The 17,181-nt window shown below is 33.9% G+C and overlaps 3 protein-coding genes and 1 non-coding gene across 4 annotated transcripts; 2 read left to right on the top strand and 2 right to left on the bottom strand.

Moving 5' to 3' along the window:
- The first annotated feature begins 775 nt into the window (after positions 1-775).
- TRNAV-CAC (transfer RNA valine (anticodon CAC)) lies at positions 776-849 on the top strand. Its single transcript has one exon. It is a non-coding gene; the product is annotated as a tRNA-Val (tRNA).
- Positions 850-1,216: 367 nt separating this feature from the next.
- On the top strand, positions 1,217-4,243 carry LOC101263546 (riboflavin biosynthesis protein PYRD, chloroplastic). Its single transcript, XM_004229890.5, has 3 exons — positions 1,217-1,973; positions 2,893-3,191; positions 3,309-4,243. The coding sequence occupies exons 1-3, from the start codon at positions 1,545-1,547 to the stop codon at positions 3,898-3,900; spliced, it is 1,320 nt and encodes a 439-aa protein (XP_004229938.1). The 5' UTR covers positions 1,217-1,544; the 3' UTR covers positions 3,901-4,243.
- Positions 4,244-6,239: 1,996 nt separating this feature from the next.
- LOC101262060 (uncharacterized) lies at positions 6,240-6,998 on the bottom strand. The gene has a single exon (XM_019212759.2). It carries the CDS (start codon positions 6,996-6,998, stop codon positions 6,240-6,242), a length of 759 nt encoding a protein of 252 aa, XP_019068304.1.
- Positions 6,999-7,662: 664 nt separating this feature from the next.
- On the bottom strand, positions 7,663-16,053 carry LOC101250160 (protein pleiotropic regulatory locus 1). Its single transcript, XM_004229844.5, has 17 exons — positions 15,598-16,053; positions 15,407-15,431; positions 15,096-15,210; positions 14,330-14,402; positions 14,116-14,178; positions 12,939-13,023; positions 12,067-12,159; positions 10,810-10,873; positions 10,609-10,694; positions 10,425-10,526; positions 10,205-10,288; positions 8,834-8,894; positions 8,669-8,735; positions 8,499-8,576; positions 8,308-8,372; positions 8,090-8,167; positions 7,663-8,012 (listed from the first exon to the last, which is right to left on the bottom strand). Exons 1-17 carry the CDS (start codon positions 15,732-15,734, stop codon positions 7,840-7,842), a joined length of 1,449 nt encoding a protein of 482 aa, XP_004229892.2. The 5' UTR covers positions 15,735-16,053; the 3' UTR covers positions 7,663-7,839.
- Positions 16,054-17,181: the final 1,128 nt, after the last annotated feature.

Below are 17,181 nucleotides of genomic sequence, written 5' to 3'. Positions count from 1 at the left end.
AGTTTCAATAATGACGTATAAGATATTTTTTTATAAAAAAATACGTGTAAAATGTTTAATTAGTTGGCAGCCACTGATTGGCTCACTAATACACATGGAAATGTTTGCATTTCACACAACTTGGCTCCAAAATCGCATGTTTATTTATTGAAAGATAGAATAGTTAAAGTGTCTATTTATGCATTATGATAATTTGAGATCAAAGTTAATAATAGAACATATCATCATATTCATCTCATCTATTACTATACATATCAACGATATACAAGTTATATAAATAAAAGAAATATATTTAATATTTACTATATTTTTTTTACTTTGGGAAATCTTACATCCACTTTATTAATTGCAATGTCACACCCTTTTAAGCACGTTACAAGTCGCAAATTTGTTGTGAACAAACTTTGATATTCCTTCCGTTTAGAAAAGCATGATCTAATTTGATTAGGAATGGAGTTTAAAAAAAGAAAAAAGATTTTTTTATCTTGTGCTTCTAAATTAAAGTTATGTCAAATGTACCAAAATATCCTTTGATCTTGTGGTATTAAACATGTCACGTGAAAAGTTAAAGTTAAAGTGTTGCCAAAAACAAAAAGAATCATTCTTTTTTAAACAGACTAAAAAAAAAAATAAGGTCATTCTTTTTTAAACGGAGGAAGTATTTAAATTGGAAAGCAAAATACAAAAATAAAAATCGACTTTGCAAAATTTTGATTTTGCAGCACATTATTTAATACAAAGTATATACAGTAAAAATTTGTATATTGACAAGCAGGTCTGGGTGGTGTAGTCGGTTATCACGCTAGTCTCACACACTAGAGGTCCCCGGTTCGAACCCGGGCTCAGACATTTTCTTTTGCCTAAATAAATTGCATGAAGAGTTGTAAATTTAGGTAAGTTGAAGTCAAACAAATTATGGTTATCGAATATAATATTATAAAATATCGAAATTAAAAATTTTAATATTGTACCATGCCTACCCCTACTTCTTCGTGCCTCTTTTATTTTATATTTTTGATATAATAGATACGTATATCTGTAACAAAATTACGATATTAAAATTTTAATATTATACCGTGCCTCTTTTATTTTATATTATTGATATAATAGATATGGTATATGTGTCTTTTAACTTAATTTTATCAGATATTTATGTTATTTAACTTCAAATACATATAAATAAATATTTAAATTTATATAAAACTCAAATAAATATATAATCATATGTTCTACATGTAATAATCGTAATAATACACATAAAATATGATAGATATGTGTTTACTTTATTGAATTTTATGTCTCAGAGAGGATTTCTCTTTCTTGACTGAATCTGTGTGGCTTCTTCACTCCTCCAGTCGCCGGAGCAGATTTTGCAGCCAATTGCTGCCAGTGGACTTACGGTCAGTTTGCTTTGTATGAGCCATTGAGAATCTAAGATTCAAAAGTCATATTTGTGATTTGTTTATACAGATTTGAGTATAGTGTCCCTCCTTCTATCAACTGAGAAGCATCACTGTCCAATTGGGTATTTTTTTTTTGTGAAAATGTACTGCTGCCCACTCTCACCTTCAAAACAGAGACCTTATTCAACTGCTCATTTTCTTTCTCCTTCAGCGACATATTTTGGGATTTGTAATGCAAGCAAAAGGCTGTCCATATCTCTAATTAATTTGGGAAATGAATCAGAGCAATCGGTTACTACTTCGAGACTAAATTATGGGTTCCGTCTTGCAACCAAAAGGGTGTCTATTTCACTGACTAGTTCGGGAAATGGTGATCGTTTGGTTAATGTCAGGTGTGGAGAGTTGGCTGTGGAGCATGATGATGGGTTTTATATAAGAAGGTGTGTGGAGATTGCAAGGAAAGCAGTTGGGCATACCAGTCCTAATCCTATGGTTGGGTGTGTAATTGTTAAGGATGGGAAGATTGTAGGTGAAGGTTTTCACCCTAAGGCTGGCCAGCCACATGCTGAGGTGAGTTGACAATGAGGTTCATTTGGCTATTGTTCGATTTCATTCTTGAATTGATATTTTGCGCTTATGACTTATTATATAACTGAGACAACTATAATCATGTTTGGGTAGTAGTTTTGAAGTTAAAATTCTTGGTTTGGAAGCACAATTCAAATGGTTCAACTACTCTTAGATTGCAAGTTAAGCTCAATATTTTGGCCTTTCTCCATTTCGTTGTAAATTTTCTAATAAGGAAAGTGTTGGGTTTTAAAAGGTGTGAATCAAAAATGAAGAGTTGCGACTTTTATGAGAAATTGTATCTTTTACGAAAGGTTGTGATCTTTCCGAAAGATTGTGACTTTTCTAAAGGTTTGTGACCTTTCCGGTAAGGCACAATAAAAATGAGGGATTTCCTCTCATTTTTAAATAGGAACCAATTTCTGGACTTCTTCTGCTATTACTAAATCTAGTATTCTAAGTGTACTTTATTGCCGTTGAGTGGCTCGCTGACACCAGTGTTTTAGGTATCAATACACTGGTGATTGAGATCATTCTATCATGGGAGCCTCGAATACTAGAGAGGGACACTGTGCATTCAGTGGGCTTGATCTTCTTTCTGTTTTTTCATATTCTGGTTGTTAAAATCACTAAGATTCTTTAAATACAAATTGACAACACAAAGAACATAAACGATTAGACTAGGGATTTGAGGTAACAAATATATTTAACCTGAATATTAGAGTATTAAATTAATATGTATATGTGACAAGGCACGTCTTCGATCCCATGAAGTGGGAAGGGAGCTTGGCAGTTTTTCTGTGCTGAGTTTTCTAAGAGTTGGAACTCTTTTATAAGTAACTTTAGTTTGATGAGGAGCTGTATATAGTGAGTATGCAAAATTTATTGTGCTAAATGCTTAAAACACGAAGTGTAAATGTAGGTTTATGCACTCCGAGATGCTGGTGATTTAGCAGAAAAAGCAACAGCCTTTGTGAGCTTGGAGCCATGTAATCATTATGGAAGAACTCCACCTTGCACTGAGGCATTAATCAAGGCCAAAGTGAAAAAGGTGGTTGTCGGGATGGTGGATCCAAATCCTATTGTAGCTTCAACTGGTGTAAGTAGATTAAGAGATGCAGGTATTGAAGTGATCACAGGTGTTGAAGAAGAACTCTGCAGGAAGCTTAATGAAGCTTATATACATCAAATGTTGACCGGAAAGCCATTTGTCACACTCAGGTATAAATTTGATCTTTCCACAAATATTGCAAATTGTGACACCATGATTCAGGATCACATCATTCAGTGTGTGTATATCAGTTTCTCGATTACCCAATAATTAATCTTTAACAACAGGTACTCTCTTTCAGTTGATGGTGGTCTCTCGGATCAGCTGGGTGCAGAAGTCACGGAGTCTGGTGGATACTATTCAAAATTGTTACAAGAATATGATGCAGTTGTGGTTTCTTCTTTCTTGCTGTCAACAAAGCATTCTGTTCTTTCATCTAAAGAACCAGGAGCAAAGCAACCTCTTCAGATAGTATTAGCAAAAAGTTCAGGTTCACTACAACTCCCTGCCGTTACAGCGATATCATCTAAAACTATAATCTTTAGTGATGAGGATATTGTTATGGAGCTTGAAGCAAGTCAAAGAGGAATAGAGACAGTAGTTTTCGATAGGATGAATTTAACAGCTATCCTTGAACATTGCAAGCGTCAAGGACTGTGCAATGTGATGCTGGATTTGAGAGGAAACTCTGCAGAATTTGAGGAAATCCTGCAAGAGGGTTTTGAACAAAATTTGTTTCAGAAGGTTATTGTGGAAGTGTTGCCAATTTTAGGTGCAGGTTATAAAGAGGCTTTCAAATATATGCAGCAAAACCGAAAGCTGAAGAATTTAACATCGAGGAACTTAGGAGAAAGTATTCTTCTGGAAGGATATTTCTAAGTTGATGGAAGATTTTATGATGATGGTGATCATACAAGGTTATTTTCCACTTATCACTGAAAGCTGCAACAAGTCTACAAGCATATCAAAGTTATATTCCTGCACCTAAATGAGGGAACTAGATTTCTGAACCGGTCCTACTTTATTCATGCCACTTCAAACTATACTGAAAGGTCCATGGTGAGATCAAGCTTCTCTTATCAACGTTGTAGAACTAACTGTGCTTTGTACTAGAGTCTTATCCATTCAAGTTTTTTTAGAAAATGTTTAAGATAAACACATAATGTTGCTTTCCGTTGTTGCATTTCAATTGACAATAAAGATGTCTGCATTATGATCTCCACTTCCGTTTGATCATGTGATGAACTTGTTAATTGCTAATCCAGTACTTTAACTAAGGTGTCACAAATGGTGGATCCAAGCACCATTTTCAATGAGTTCATCAAGTTCCAAATCAGGAATTTGAAAGAACCAACAAAAATTACACTTCTCTCTAATCCCTACTGAAGAACCATGCCTTCTAATATCTCCTGAGATGAGGGAATGTTACTACACATGCACAAACTCCGGCGAGAAAGACCAAAGGGCTTTGTTTTATGATTGCTTTGACAGTTCCTTCCTTGACTCAAATATTTGGGAAAATGATGGACAATATTTGAGTCAAATGAAAAGATCATTTGAAGCTGAAGCTGAAGTTGAGATAATGTTTGTGGATTTTCAAATAGCGTAACTAAGTTATACTTTAATATCCAAGAATCCACTGTTCTTGAGGTTGCAAGTTCAGAGAATCCATAGAAGAGTCTAAAGCTGCCACACCTACAACCCGAAATGTCCCTCTTCTTCCTTCTCCCCAACAACTTAGCCTCTTCAGAAGAAAAAGACTTATCCTGACATTGCCCAGTTGCAGATTTTCCCTCATTACAAGAGCAATGTGTGTTGGAGAACTTTGACATTATGTCATCAAACTATCAAGGTACATTAGAAAATTATAGTTCTTTCTGTTATTTTGTTTAATGTCTGGTTTGCCAAATAGATTCCGTTTTGCGATTTCATTTTTTAAATTTATGTGATTCCGTTATTCAAATTTGCATTTTACTTTTCATGGTTCTTTGACATTACATATGTTGTAGCAGGAAACTATCACATTAGCATTGCAAATATCTTAACAGACAAATATCTCTGTATGATCTGTGTCAGTTGTGCTTTTCAGCAACCAAAAGTGGTGATATGAATACCGAATACCTCTTCTTGTTCGGTATCTTTGTTCTCTGTCTTCAAAACTGGAAGAGAAAGAATCATGGTTGCCTTGGTTTCTGTGGGGTGTAGTCTATACATTGATACACTATTTCTGTTAGTTCATATTCATGAAAGAGGACATAATGGTGATGTGCCCAGAATACCCATGATATGCAAACTGCTCTTGTTTTGCTTGTGGCTTTGAAGATGCTATTAAGTTTGTAAATTTTGTGCATAATTATCTTTTATTAATATATATACATTATCATTTTTTCTCATGTTTTATTCTTTCATCCTTTACCTCTTGAACCAGGTAACCTAACATGGTTATGTGCAGTACAAATCACAACAAAATTTGATGATAGTGGAGTTTGAAACCACAACTCCACAACCCCTTCCTTACAGGTTATCACTAAGCCATCATTCAATTTTGTTAGTGCATTCACAAGTTAATATACGTATATTTATTTAATTTTCTAATATAAATACATGATCTACGAAAAAGTTATTAGGTTCATTCAAACACTGGTTTCAGTTTTAATTCTTTTCTTTTTAAATTGTAGTAAGAGTTTATGAACTCGTGAATATTGGAACACAATCATGCAATGCTTTCAAGGTTCACACCCAGTGTCTAGTGAACCTTTGCACTTGTATCCGTTTGTATTCTGAATCTTTTTACTTACCCCTTTTGTCATTTGGACCCTTAACTCAATAAATCACAATTTAACAAATCTCCCTGACCATTGACCAAACTTATGTGTCTTTAAGATGACGAAGGTGTGTGGCTTCACACACCTTAAGGCGAGTGAACAATTTTTTTAGAGCGATTTGTTAAATTGTGGTTTAATGAGTTTAAGGGCCCAGATGACAAAAGGGTAAGTATAAGGATTCAAAATACGAACTGATACAAGTATAAGAGTCCACCAGACTATTTCACCAAAATAAATAAATTTTGTACATCCAACAATTGAAAAAAAGTTATGAGCTAAAAGATCTTATTTAACAAGCTAGCACAATTTGAGAGAGAAATATAAAATGTCACATAGTGCTTGATTATAAACTATCATATAAGAGTACTGTATCAAAAAATTTTAAGTAGCTAACTATATCACAAAGTCATATTCATCAAGATTGATATTGTTTGCATCAATCTTTGATATTTCATTTTCTTCTGAATTCAAACGGTCATCCTCCAATGCAGCAAGAAAATCATCCCCAACATCCACCTCTCTATTATCATCATCAATCTCTTCTAGTTCTTCCATAACCGAATCGATTAATTCATTAACTTCAACCTCATTCATGATATTCTCATCTTTTTTCTTACCATCATCACATCCTTGTTTCTTCTTCTTCTTCTTCTTCTTCTTAATCATACAAATTACGAAATCCTTATGTACAACTTTCTTCTTCATATTAGTAACGTACCGATCATATAAAGAGTATTCCATCATCAACCACTCCCCGAATAACTCCTTGATTATTGCCTTTTTGTTAGTGGCTGGAGTGTACTTCATACGGTGTACGTACCCCATAAGTCTACCTTTTTCATCCAACACTTTCTTGGCTGGGTCTTGTATCTTCCATGTACCACCCTCCCCAACAATTCTCTTAAATCTTGTATGATGAGACTTCTCTTTCTTCAATGGTGTAATGAAGTAACCTGTGTTGGTGTTACTGCCCTCAAGAATCTCCCATGGTTCCTTCTCCGCATAAAGATCAACTCGCTGCATGTATCGATGTTGCCCAGGAAGTGGCTCGTCTGTCACAAAACCAACTAGATACTTGAGAACCTCCCTCTCATTTGGGTAAAAACAATAGTCTGATTGCCTCTTACGTTGATGATGATCAAGAACAACCATTATATTTTAACAATTAAGTATAATAATGGATGGATCAAGCTGAAAGAAAAACCCTAGTAATGTATGATCGATAAAAGAATTTGATATTATAATGGCAGAGATATTTTGATTTTTTTGTTCTACCCTTTTATGAAAGGAAATCGAGTTAAAAGAATGTTCTAGTAACTAATTAAGTTGTATAAGATAGAAATCGATAAAAATAGGTTGATAATAGTCATAATCCTAATTTGTATCCTGCATGGAAATGGAATATTAAGCTTACCAATTTTGGTAACTTATAGAGATTTTGAAAAAAAAATTCTTTTTCCTTCTACGTAAGAAAAATAGTTTTTTTTTGGAAACAAAAAAGGATTTGTATAATCTAAAACTTACCTGATTAGCTTACTTATCAAATAATTCAAATTCAAAATATTAAAGAAAAAAATAGAACCTTCTATTTATGGTAAATTCGAAGAATTAAATATTATATAGAGTTAAATATCATTTTATTTTTGTAATTAAACAATAAGGAAACTTACAAATATTAAGTTTATCACTTTGGAAAAATATGTTGAATTTTTTCCCTTTTATGCGAGAAAAATAATTTTTGTTTTTCGAAAAAGAAAAGTATTTTGATTAGGAAAAAGGATAAAGAGTTACCTCTTTGCAAAGCAGCCAAAGCGGATCAAAGATCAATCTCCTTCACTAAATAAAAAACACAAGTAAATGATGGATACAAAGAGGCAAGTGAACTACTCTGGACATGGTGCTTTTATCGGGTCAGTCTTACTCCGAAACGACGCACAGAAGAAGTTCGATTTGTATGTATTACAAAGGGTTGCTTTCTGAATTACGATTACAACTAGAAACGCCTAATGTCTTTTGGAGGCTTAAAGTGAAGAGGATGAGTTTCTGGGGTAGCAGTTTCGTCTTCTTTCCACATCTTGATGGTCTTATCAGCTTCACAGCTGATCAGCCTTGAGCCGGTTACATCGTAGGTGAGGGCATAAATGCCAGCCTCACTGTCCAGTGACCCTGAAACATAGCAAGGAATAGAATAAACCTTTTGCTCCTCTTGGTAAAAGTAAACATCAACTTATCAATACACATACCAGGTTGAACAATAGTTTGAGATTGCTGGAAATTGTGACCGCTTTTCCAATCCCAAAACCACATGCTTCCATTGTCACCTACACAAGGAGATGCACAATGCATCAGCAGTACATCATTGACCTCCAGCTTAAGAACAAAAGGGAGGGAAGTGGAGAAGAGGCAGAACAAAAAATGAGTGGAATGGGTGAATGGGGTGGTGACATTAACTACTTCTCACCTCCAGTGACCATTACACCGTCATTATTAATTGCCATCGCGTTGACTATGGTTTTCTGTTGGGAACTGGGAAAAATATGTCGACATTACTTTAGATTCAAATTTACTATGAAAATGGTATAACTCAATATGATTAAAGATATATTAAGATGTGGATGATGTCAAGGTTTTATGGCATATCATGAGACTTACAGCATGTTGTGCATAAATTCTCCTTTTGGAAGACTGAACTTTTTTATGTTGTCTGCTGATGCAGAAGCAAAACAATCCCTGCAAGAAAATGAAAGTAACAATTAATAGTGTACTCCGAGGAGAAGTTAGGGAATCAAGAAAATAACAGAGCATCTGTCGTGTAAACATACTCTGTAGGATGCTGAGCCATAGCTCGAACAGATTTCTTGTGATGTGTGAGAGTTGCCATTGTCTTACCTGCCAGACAAGGAAAATTAATAATCATAGGAAATTAGAAACTGAAACCATTGTAATAATAAATAGACCATAAAATCCAGTAAAGAAATCCTCGTTACCATATCTAAGGTCCCAGAACTTAATGGTACTGTCATGAGAGCCAGTTATAACCTGTGGATCCTGAAACAAAATTCCCCATCATGAAATCTGATTGTTAAGTATAGGCAATAATGCAACTATGAAAGAGTTGTTAACATATGATTAAGACATCATAAAAATGAGACACCTTGTGTAATGTTTTTAGTAGACCCGGGAGTTCTTTGCTTCATACCCTAATTGTTCTAATCATACAAAAACCACTTCTACAAAGAACAGATACATGGATGCAGTAGTAGTTGCTAAGGTTTAACTGTCTCATGAAGGTGCATCCATTTGCATGGGCAGTCTGTACCCTGTTAATACTATGTGAATCTCCATATCAAGAAATATTCGGCTGCCAAATTAGGGGTTAAAATAGAAAGTATCCAGAATAGGTCATTTGAATCTTGTACTCGTACAGATTTTAGCATAAAATCACATAAATCTTTTAATGAAACACTTCAGACATTCCATATGATTAACAGCCCACCACCATTACAGTTGAGCATTTTTTATTTTCAAACAAAGTATTTTGATCCAGAAACCCATATTGTTTTATTGTTTAAATAGCACCAAAAAAAAATAACAACCCAAGACATGTTTTTTTGTTTCCAACAAAAGGTCAGCCAAAGTGTTTTTAACTTCTATATGTTTCCCTTGGATTTTACAAATTGCAGCCCTACCCTCCTTTTTCCCCATTTTTAGACAACACAAATTTAATCTCTTTATTTTTTCTTCAAACAAAAAGTTAATGAGATGTTCTCTTATAAGAAAAACATTAGGTAGTGGTGTAGACAACTTAGGACCCATTTGGCCATAGATTTCCCCAGTAAAATTTGGCAAATAGTATTTGTCCATACAATTTGTCATTATTTGACAAATATTTTTGGCAAATGACCTAAATACCCAAATACTAGAATCAAGCTCCTCTTTGAGTATGATTGGTTCCTGCACTGGTAGGAGCTTTGAGTTCTATTTTCCAATGTTGTATGAAGTTCACTCTTGTGATTTGTGCTACTTCCTTTAGTTATTGTTATTGTCTCAGTCTAGTCAGTCAATTGATCCACTAGTGAGTGTGTGAGTAGAGTAGTAATCTGGTAATCCATTTTTTTTACTTTTTGATCAGATTGTCTGGTAGTCCAATCTTTAGATAAGACTCCACTAATTTAGGATTTTCTTTAACCAAACTATGGTTTCAAATCAGGATCAAATTGCTACTACATCTAGATTTTTTAAGCTTCCAGTCGTGAATTAATCTCCACACTATTGTACCTCTTAAGAAGCAGTATTATCTCATGCTTAAAATAATAAGACAGAGTTAACATTAGACCCAACTGTAAAGGAATCCTTACCATCGGCCTGGTAAAAACAGAACAAACAGTATTGTCATGTCCAGATAAAGCATGAATTTGCATTTTGCTACGAATATCCCAAACCTGAAATCGTGATAAAATTTTAATAGAAGTCAGAAGTAAACCAGTGTTGACATAGGAAGTACAAAATGAGAAAACTACTAAAAGCTTCAGTACTAGGATCTGCTATTCCTCAAGAGAAAATGCATCAATATTGTACCCGGCAGACAGAATCACGACCCCCGGTGAACAAGATGTCAATGGTTGGATGAAGAGCCAAGCAATAAACACCGCTGAGGTGGCCATGATAGGAGCGGATCACCTGAAAATACAGATAAGCCAAATGTACCCAAAAAGAAACATTGACCTGAGTTGTGAATGGCATTCAGCACTGTCATAATTACCTTATTTTGTTCCAGGTCCCAGCATTTAACTAGCTTATCATCACCAGCAGAGAACATGTATGTGTGTTTATTACTAACAGCAAGGCCTGCAAGGAGACTCCTATGGTCACTGGTCTATATCTTAGGTTAGAACTCAAATCCTCAGGCATGTTATAATATTTGATCATATTTCTGAACAAATAGAAGTTCTGGACAACAAACCTCGGACTTGTTCAATGTGCCCTGTTAAAGTGAGCTTCAGTCTTCCACTTGCTAAATCCCATATCTTGTACCATCGCAGAAAAAAAGAAGATATACTTAGTGCATGATGGACAACCGATTACAAATGCCTAATGTATGCGTAGCCATCTATATATGAAAATGAAAACTGGTACAAAATTTCCACCACTCTAACAAAGACACAGGCAAAGAGCAGAGGTGTTCTCATCAACTGCCATTATTTAACTAAATTAATGCTTTCAATAACATAGGACTGTAGTAATGCAACTTTGGCTCGAGTACCAACTCTAGAGCCTTATATCAAGTCACACACAGATATTCCAACTAACCTCCAAGATTTTCAAGACTCGTGATCAGAAATGGTAGTAATAGGTAGATAGTATATAATCACAACTAAATCATCTTCATTGCTGGCTGTGCATACCATAATTCTTTTTTATGCAAAGTCAAAATCCAGGCCGCATTCAAATAAAAACTGCATAAATATACATTAAGTTTCACCTGAACTTGGAGAGAACAAACAGTACAGTTATCACTCTCAGAATAAAATTCTGGTACCAGCAATAATGTTTCAATTTTCTTTTTCTATTTTAGATTGGAGCTGGTAGAACTAGAACTAGTCAAAGGTGCACAAGCTGAAATGGTGTGGGCTACAATCCAGGAGCCATTACACCTTAAATCCAATATTATTATTTTTTTGATAAAGATAAAGTTGTATTATAAAGCATTAAGGGTATGCTGGCTACCTCCAAAAAGTTACAAGCTATATCCATAATTACATAGATCCTAGGAATATACCAACTGTTCTACTTTTTCTATATCAGTTTCTTTACACCAAAAAATGCAACATGTTAATGCAATTTTGTTCAACTTTCTGAATAGTGTTAATAATATTCTCATGACACCTGAGCTTCCTTTATCTCCAAATAGCCCACCAGACACACTACAGACACCATCTGTTTCGGGTCTTGCCCCCCCACCCCCTTCCAACAGTTCAAAATATCAGCAGTATGTTCTGGCATATACACCTTAAATCCAATATTACAGCAGCTTTTAAATTAAAAATTATGGTCCACAGGAAAAAAAAAGAGAATAGTTTCATATCTGCAAAAACTGGATTCTTGACCACTTCCACCCACCCACCCACACACACACCCAAAAAAGAAAGACACTTCCAAAGACACACTAACAGGTTTATTCCCTTTTTGGTAATAGAATTTTCCGGATACAATGTTATACCTTGATAGTGCGATCTGCTGATCCTGTACAAAACCAAGTATTACTAGGATCCACTGCGACAGACCTCACCCATCCCAAATGGCCACTGATAACCTACACAATTTTAAAAAGTCATGCATTAGAAGTTAGAAGTTAGAAGTTAGACCTATGATATGCCATGACACATTGAAGACTGAACAACAAAAATAGTCCAGGTGAAGTATAAAATAATAAAATGAATTATTGACAGTCTTTTGAATGAAATAAACCCATATGTAGAGTTTATCCTTTATGGGACTAGTACATAAAAAGAGGTCTCGTGATTTAAATTAATATATGTTTAATTGTTATGAAGCCACCCACTATCTTGCTCTTTTGACCAGACTGCAGAGTATCGGAACCTGGAAGACAAATCTTCCTAGAGATCAACATTTAATAAGTTGACAAATTAATCCCAGTAAAGAGGCTCTACAGTTTTAAACACTCAAAATTTACAGAAAAGTAAAAATATTGAACTTATAAGCGAAGAAATTTTGTAATCTAAAAGCAGGTCATAAGTACAAAACGTAAGGGAGGTAAAATTTAAGATGTTAAGTGTAGCTTCATACCCTCCACTAGATATTTGACATGGTTACAACCATATTTGAGGACTAAAAGTCTAAAACAATAACTAAATGATAATAGTAAGAAGGTAAAATTGATCCACACACACTGACCTTCTCAGAGGGGGAGATTATATTAACTGGAGTCAGGTGCTAAAGAATAATTGAAACCACTACATGAAAACTTGGAATGATAATAAATTTACTAGAAACCAAAACATAGACACACAGCCCTAGGCTTTATTCGGTGTACAATAATGCCGAGTTACTAAAACAACAGAATTGTCTTACCCGGTAATTTTTCCATGGAGCACGCCATATTGGACGAGGCCATCTGCTTGGAATTCTTTCCATGATTGCAGCAGTTGACAAATTTCTGGAGGGAATCAAAAGTAAAGAATTCATTGCATAAGCACTGCATATGATTGGCTTTAGGAAGAAAATTCTTTTGCAGTTAATTCTCAAAAAAAAAATCTTTTGCAGTTTTGACTTGGTAGATTGATTAGAAAGCCAATTTTGTTAAGAAGAAAAAACACACAACCAAGGGTGTGGTCTTGGTTGATTGATTAGAGAGCCGACTTTGTTAAGAAAAGAAAAAGAAAAAGAAAAAACACATGCATGGATGTTGTTGAGGCACTGTTAACGTTTGACACATTCATTCATCTAGTTTTATGTAGTTCTCTTCCTCTAGTATTTCGACAAACACATTATTCGGGCATGACCATATATTCATACATAATATGTTTTGAAATGATACTTTATACTGGAAATTGGCCATCCTAAAATATTATAAGCACAACATCAGATAGTTACAGGGCACCACTTAAGTGTCTATAACATCTCATAACATGACGACTAATTATTAATGACGATAGCCGGACATCACATGAAACTAACCCCTGAACTCAAGTTTATGGGTAAACTCTATAAGATTGCTTATAAGTTTGAAGCCTTCTTTTTGGAGGGGTCTGAGCTTAAAACATGAAGCCTTGTAAATACCCATGGCAGAAGTTTATCCACTTCACAGAATATTGCGTTTAAGATGCACCATATCTGAATAAATTACAAAAGAATGCTACTTTTCTGAAAGAGAAAAAGCCAATAGAGCTAAATAACAAACAAAATCATATCATGTTTACTACATCCACTCTCGTATTGAATCTTGATACTCCTAGTCTCTTGCTTTGGCACAGGAAATAGCAAAATAACTAATTGAGTGGTTTCTAAACACTTCCCCATAGCTATTTACAGGGTCCGAATAAGTTCCCAAGAGGGCTATATTATACCATGTCCAAGTTTATTACCCAAATTTGTAAACTACCAGAGTCCTATGTTGGGGGGTGATGTGAAAAAAGGCCTAGTAGACAAAGTCATTACACCACAAAAATAGCTATGACATTTAAAAAAACAGCCAATATTTCATTTAATATAGAGAAATATAATACTAAAGAAAGACATGCTTAACTACCTTTCAGATGAACTGTGAGAAGGAACAACAGCATTGCTTTTCCCTGAGAACCTAACATCAGTCCTGCAAAACAATCCCATAATATTGCAAGCATAAATTAAGTATTGAAAAGCCAATCCGTCCCTGCCAACATCATATCCTCCAAATGAAAAAACCCACCAAGATTTATGTGGGTTGCATGTGAGTGTCTAAAGAAGGAACATAAAGTACTTACGGGCCATTCCCTGGTATGGATGGACCAAGAGCCAGTTCATTTCCGGTTTTCTCGTCTCTTGTATTTTCAGGACCTGGCAAGAAAAGCTAAATGTATATCACAACTGAGAGGGAAAAGAAACCGATAATTCAGAAATATAATTCACTATGGCAGGTTCAAAATTCCAGCATTATTTGTCCATTAGAAAACAAAGACTATATTGTCAATTTGCAGAAATTCACACCAACCCATTCAATCTCAGATCAAATAGTCCTCAACAAACCAAAGCTATGATGATGCCCCAAAGTTCAAAGTTGTGGTTTCTCATAATATGTTTCTCTCTCGTTAACACGCTCCAAAATGCATACTTTAATAATTCTAGCAATCTTTCTTTACTCAACTACAAATTCATAATGCTAACAAGTAGCAATGCACAATGTGAACTCGTGAGAATTTTCACGAGAAGATACTGCTGATCAAGTTTTGCACATATATTGCTACAATTATACATTTTCCTTCATGATTTCTATTTCTCCCTTCTACTCGAAGAAACTGGCAAGCAGGTTAATTACAGGAAGAATTTCAGTAATCCATTCACAATATGGAAGGTAAAAGAGGATTGCAGGTCATTGTGAAAATTCTTGATGATAAGTGTGTCACGATGGAAGTATAATGAATGAATTGAAGGTCTTATAGACTGAATGACTCACCCATCAAATAGTCAGTTTTTTGGGTTAGCTCTCCTATTCAATCTGTGACAAGAAAGTATTTTGGATATATGGAATACCTGGAAGAGCAAGGGTATTGGAAGGTGCAGAAGCTGGTTGAGCCTGATGCTGCACACCCGCTTTGGCATTAGGTTCAGCCGCTGAGCCTTTTATACCTCCATACTCGACATTTAGCTGTAACATTCAAAACCCATCAGTTTGGTCAGTTTGGTTTGAATCCCAAAAGAAATAAGATAGAAGATACTGAAGAATAACAAAATGCCCTACAACTTGTAAAGCAAGCCCACTAATCTAGTATTGAACTTCTTCCTTTCTTATCAACCTAGCAGGGAAATTACAATCTTTACAAAAAATCAGCATGACTACTGACCTTATAGCTCGTTCGAACTTTCTTGCTGCACAAAGGGATTAAAAAAAAGTAAATAATCAGATAAAGCAATTATATTGAAGAAAACGAAAATTAGGGCAACCCCAACTAATTAGGGATTCCAAACAGCGGCGGGACTAGAGAACAAAAAAGGGTAATTGACATTGTACTTTCAATTAGATTTTAAGGAATACCTTTCAGGGTCAGGAAGAGGGAAATGGCCATGGATAGGTGAAAATAAGTCAAGAGATCGTTTAAGGGACTTGAAGCTTAGCTTCTTCAGCGATTGTGGCTCCACTGGAAATTCTGATTCCATTGTTGGACCCGGCATGCCTTACAGAGGCCGCGTAAGAGAGTTACTTCTTCTGCCGACGCCGGAGGTCGTACTGTACCGACGGGAGGAGATGGCCGGGATATAGAACTCTTTTCCCTGCAAAGTAATAATTCAACATTTTGCGGTTTGCATATAACGAAGGAAAAAAGGTTCAAAAAATCTTATTTTTAATATTATTGATTTTAACAATATTATTTATCAGGTATATTATACGTTGTAATATTATAAAAAAGTATATTAATATATATTAAAATTAAATTATGTATTAAATATAAATATATTATAAGTGTTTTAAAATTTACTAGGTTTGTTTGTCAAGAAATTGACACAATATATTATTAATGTTCTCTATATACTAAAATTATATTATAGTCCAATAGAAAATATTATTGTTATAAATAGTAAATATTTTTTTAATATAAAAAATTTATATGAAATTTCGAAAAAATAACCTTCAATCATCCAAATAAATTAAAAATATCGTGATTAAATATACGATTTTCTGATCATCAAACTTTCTCTAGCTTCTTTTTAAAATTCTAGTATTTTTTTTAAAACTATGAAGACCCCTACTTTGTAGTTTGTGAATAAAGAAGTTGTGATAGGAACATGTTTCCATTCGCCCAATCAAAATTTGTGGGATTCACTACGAACATGTTTTGCTTCGGCCAATCAGATTTTGTTTTGATTTCACATAATTACATTGTTAATTAAATGAATGATCAATAAGAATAATAATTTAATTTATTTTAAAAAATAATATCTTTCTTTGGAGAGAGTAGTATTTTACTCTTTAATTTTTAACTAATACTTATAGTTTATTTATCTTATGGTGAGGTGAAATATTTTGTTCATAAGAAGTATCATGTGACAAGATCTTTTAAAAAATAAATAAAAAAGAATTTATCACACACACCATTAATGTATCATTTTCAAATTATTATTAATTTATGTATACTTTCAATTAAAAAAAAAAAAGATAACTTAGATGGATTTTTCGCTAGTTGCCTCATTTGAATTTAAATCTATAAACTTTTTCTACTAATATCTGCATAACTCTAAGGGTCGTTCAGTTTGATAGATAAAAAAATTTTGAGATAAATTTTTAGTACTCCTTTATTCTTTGTTTGGTTGCAAAGTATAAAATAATTTATCATAGGATTTATTATTTTGATTGAGATAAGTTTTTTTTACTTATGGATGAAATATTAATTATGAGATGACTTATTTCGAGATAAAAATAAAAATAACAAAAGTATCCACTTAAATCTCTATTATACCTCACTTTTAAATATATTATATTAAAATAATATTTAATACCATTTATAATAACATTCACAACCTTCATTACTTGTTATTTTTATGATTATATATTTTTTTAACAAATTACACTATATAAATATAATTTTATTTATGAATATATTGTATGTTCACATCACTATGC

The sequence above is a fragment of the Solanum lycopersicum genome, chromosome 1 (assembly GCF_036512215.1).
Source record: "Solanum lycopersicum chromosome 1, SLM_r2.1".
Lineage (NCBI taxonomy): Eukaryota > Viridiplantae > Streptophyta > Magnoliopsida > Solanales > Solanaceae > Solanum > Solanum lycopersicum.
Note: the sequence above shows the minus strand (reverse complement) of the source record. Positions and strands in the feature narration are given on the sequence as shown.

What these genes read in the sequence shown, in the direction of transcription:
- LOC101263546 (XM_004229890.5), top strand. Translation starts at nt 1,545, where the DNA reads ATGTACTGCTGCCCACTCTCACCTTCAAAACAGAGACCTTATTCAACT. An exon ending in CTGGCCAGCCACATGCTGAG is followed by an intron (nt 1,974 to 2,892) that starts GTGAGTTGACAA and finishes GTGTAAATGTAG; the next exon opens with GTTTATGCACTCCGAGATGC. An exon ending in AAGCCATTTGTCACACTCAG is followed by an intron (nt 3,192 to 3,308) that starts GTATAAATTTGA and finishes CTTTAACAACAG; the next exon opens with GTACTCTCTTTCAGTTGATG.
- LOC101262060 (XM_019212759.2), bottom strand. Translation starts at nt 6,998, where the DNA reads ATGGTTGTTCTTGATCATCATCAACGTAAGAGGCAATCAGACTATTGT.
- LOC101250160 (XM_004229844.5), bottom strand. Translation starts at nt 15,734, where the DNA reads ATGCCGGGTCCAACAATGGAATCAGAATTTCCAGTGGAGCCACAATCG. An exon ending in CAATACCCTTGCTCTTCCAG is followed by an intron (nt 14,403 to 15,095) that starts GTATTCCATATA and finishes TTTTCTTGCCAG; the next exon opens with GTCCTGAAAATACAAGAGAC. An exon ending in CAGCAGATCGCACTATCAAG is followed by an intron (nt 10,874 to 12,066) that starts GTATAACATTGT and finishes CGATGGTACAAG; the next exon opens with ATATGGGATTTAGCAAGTGG.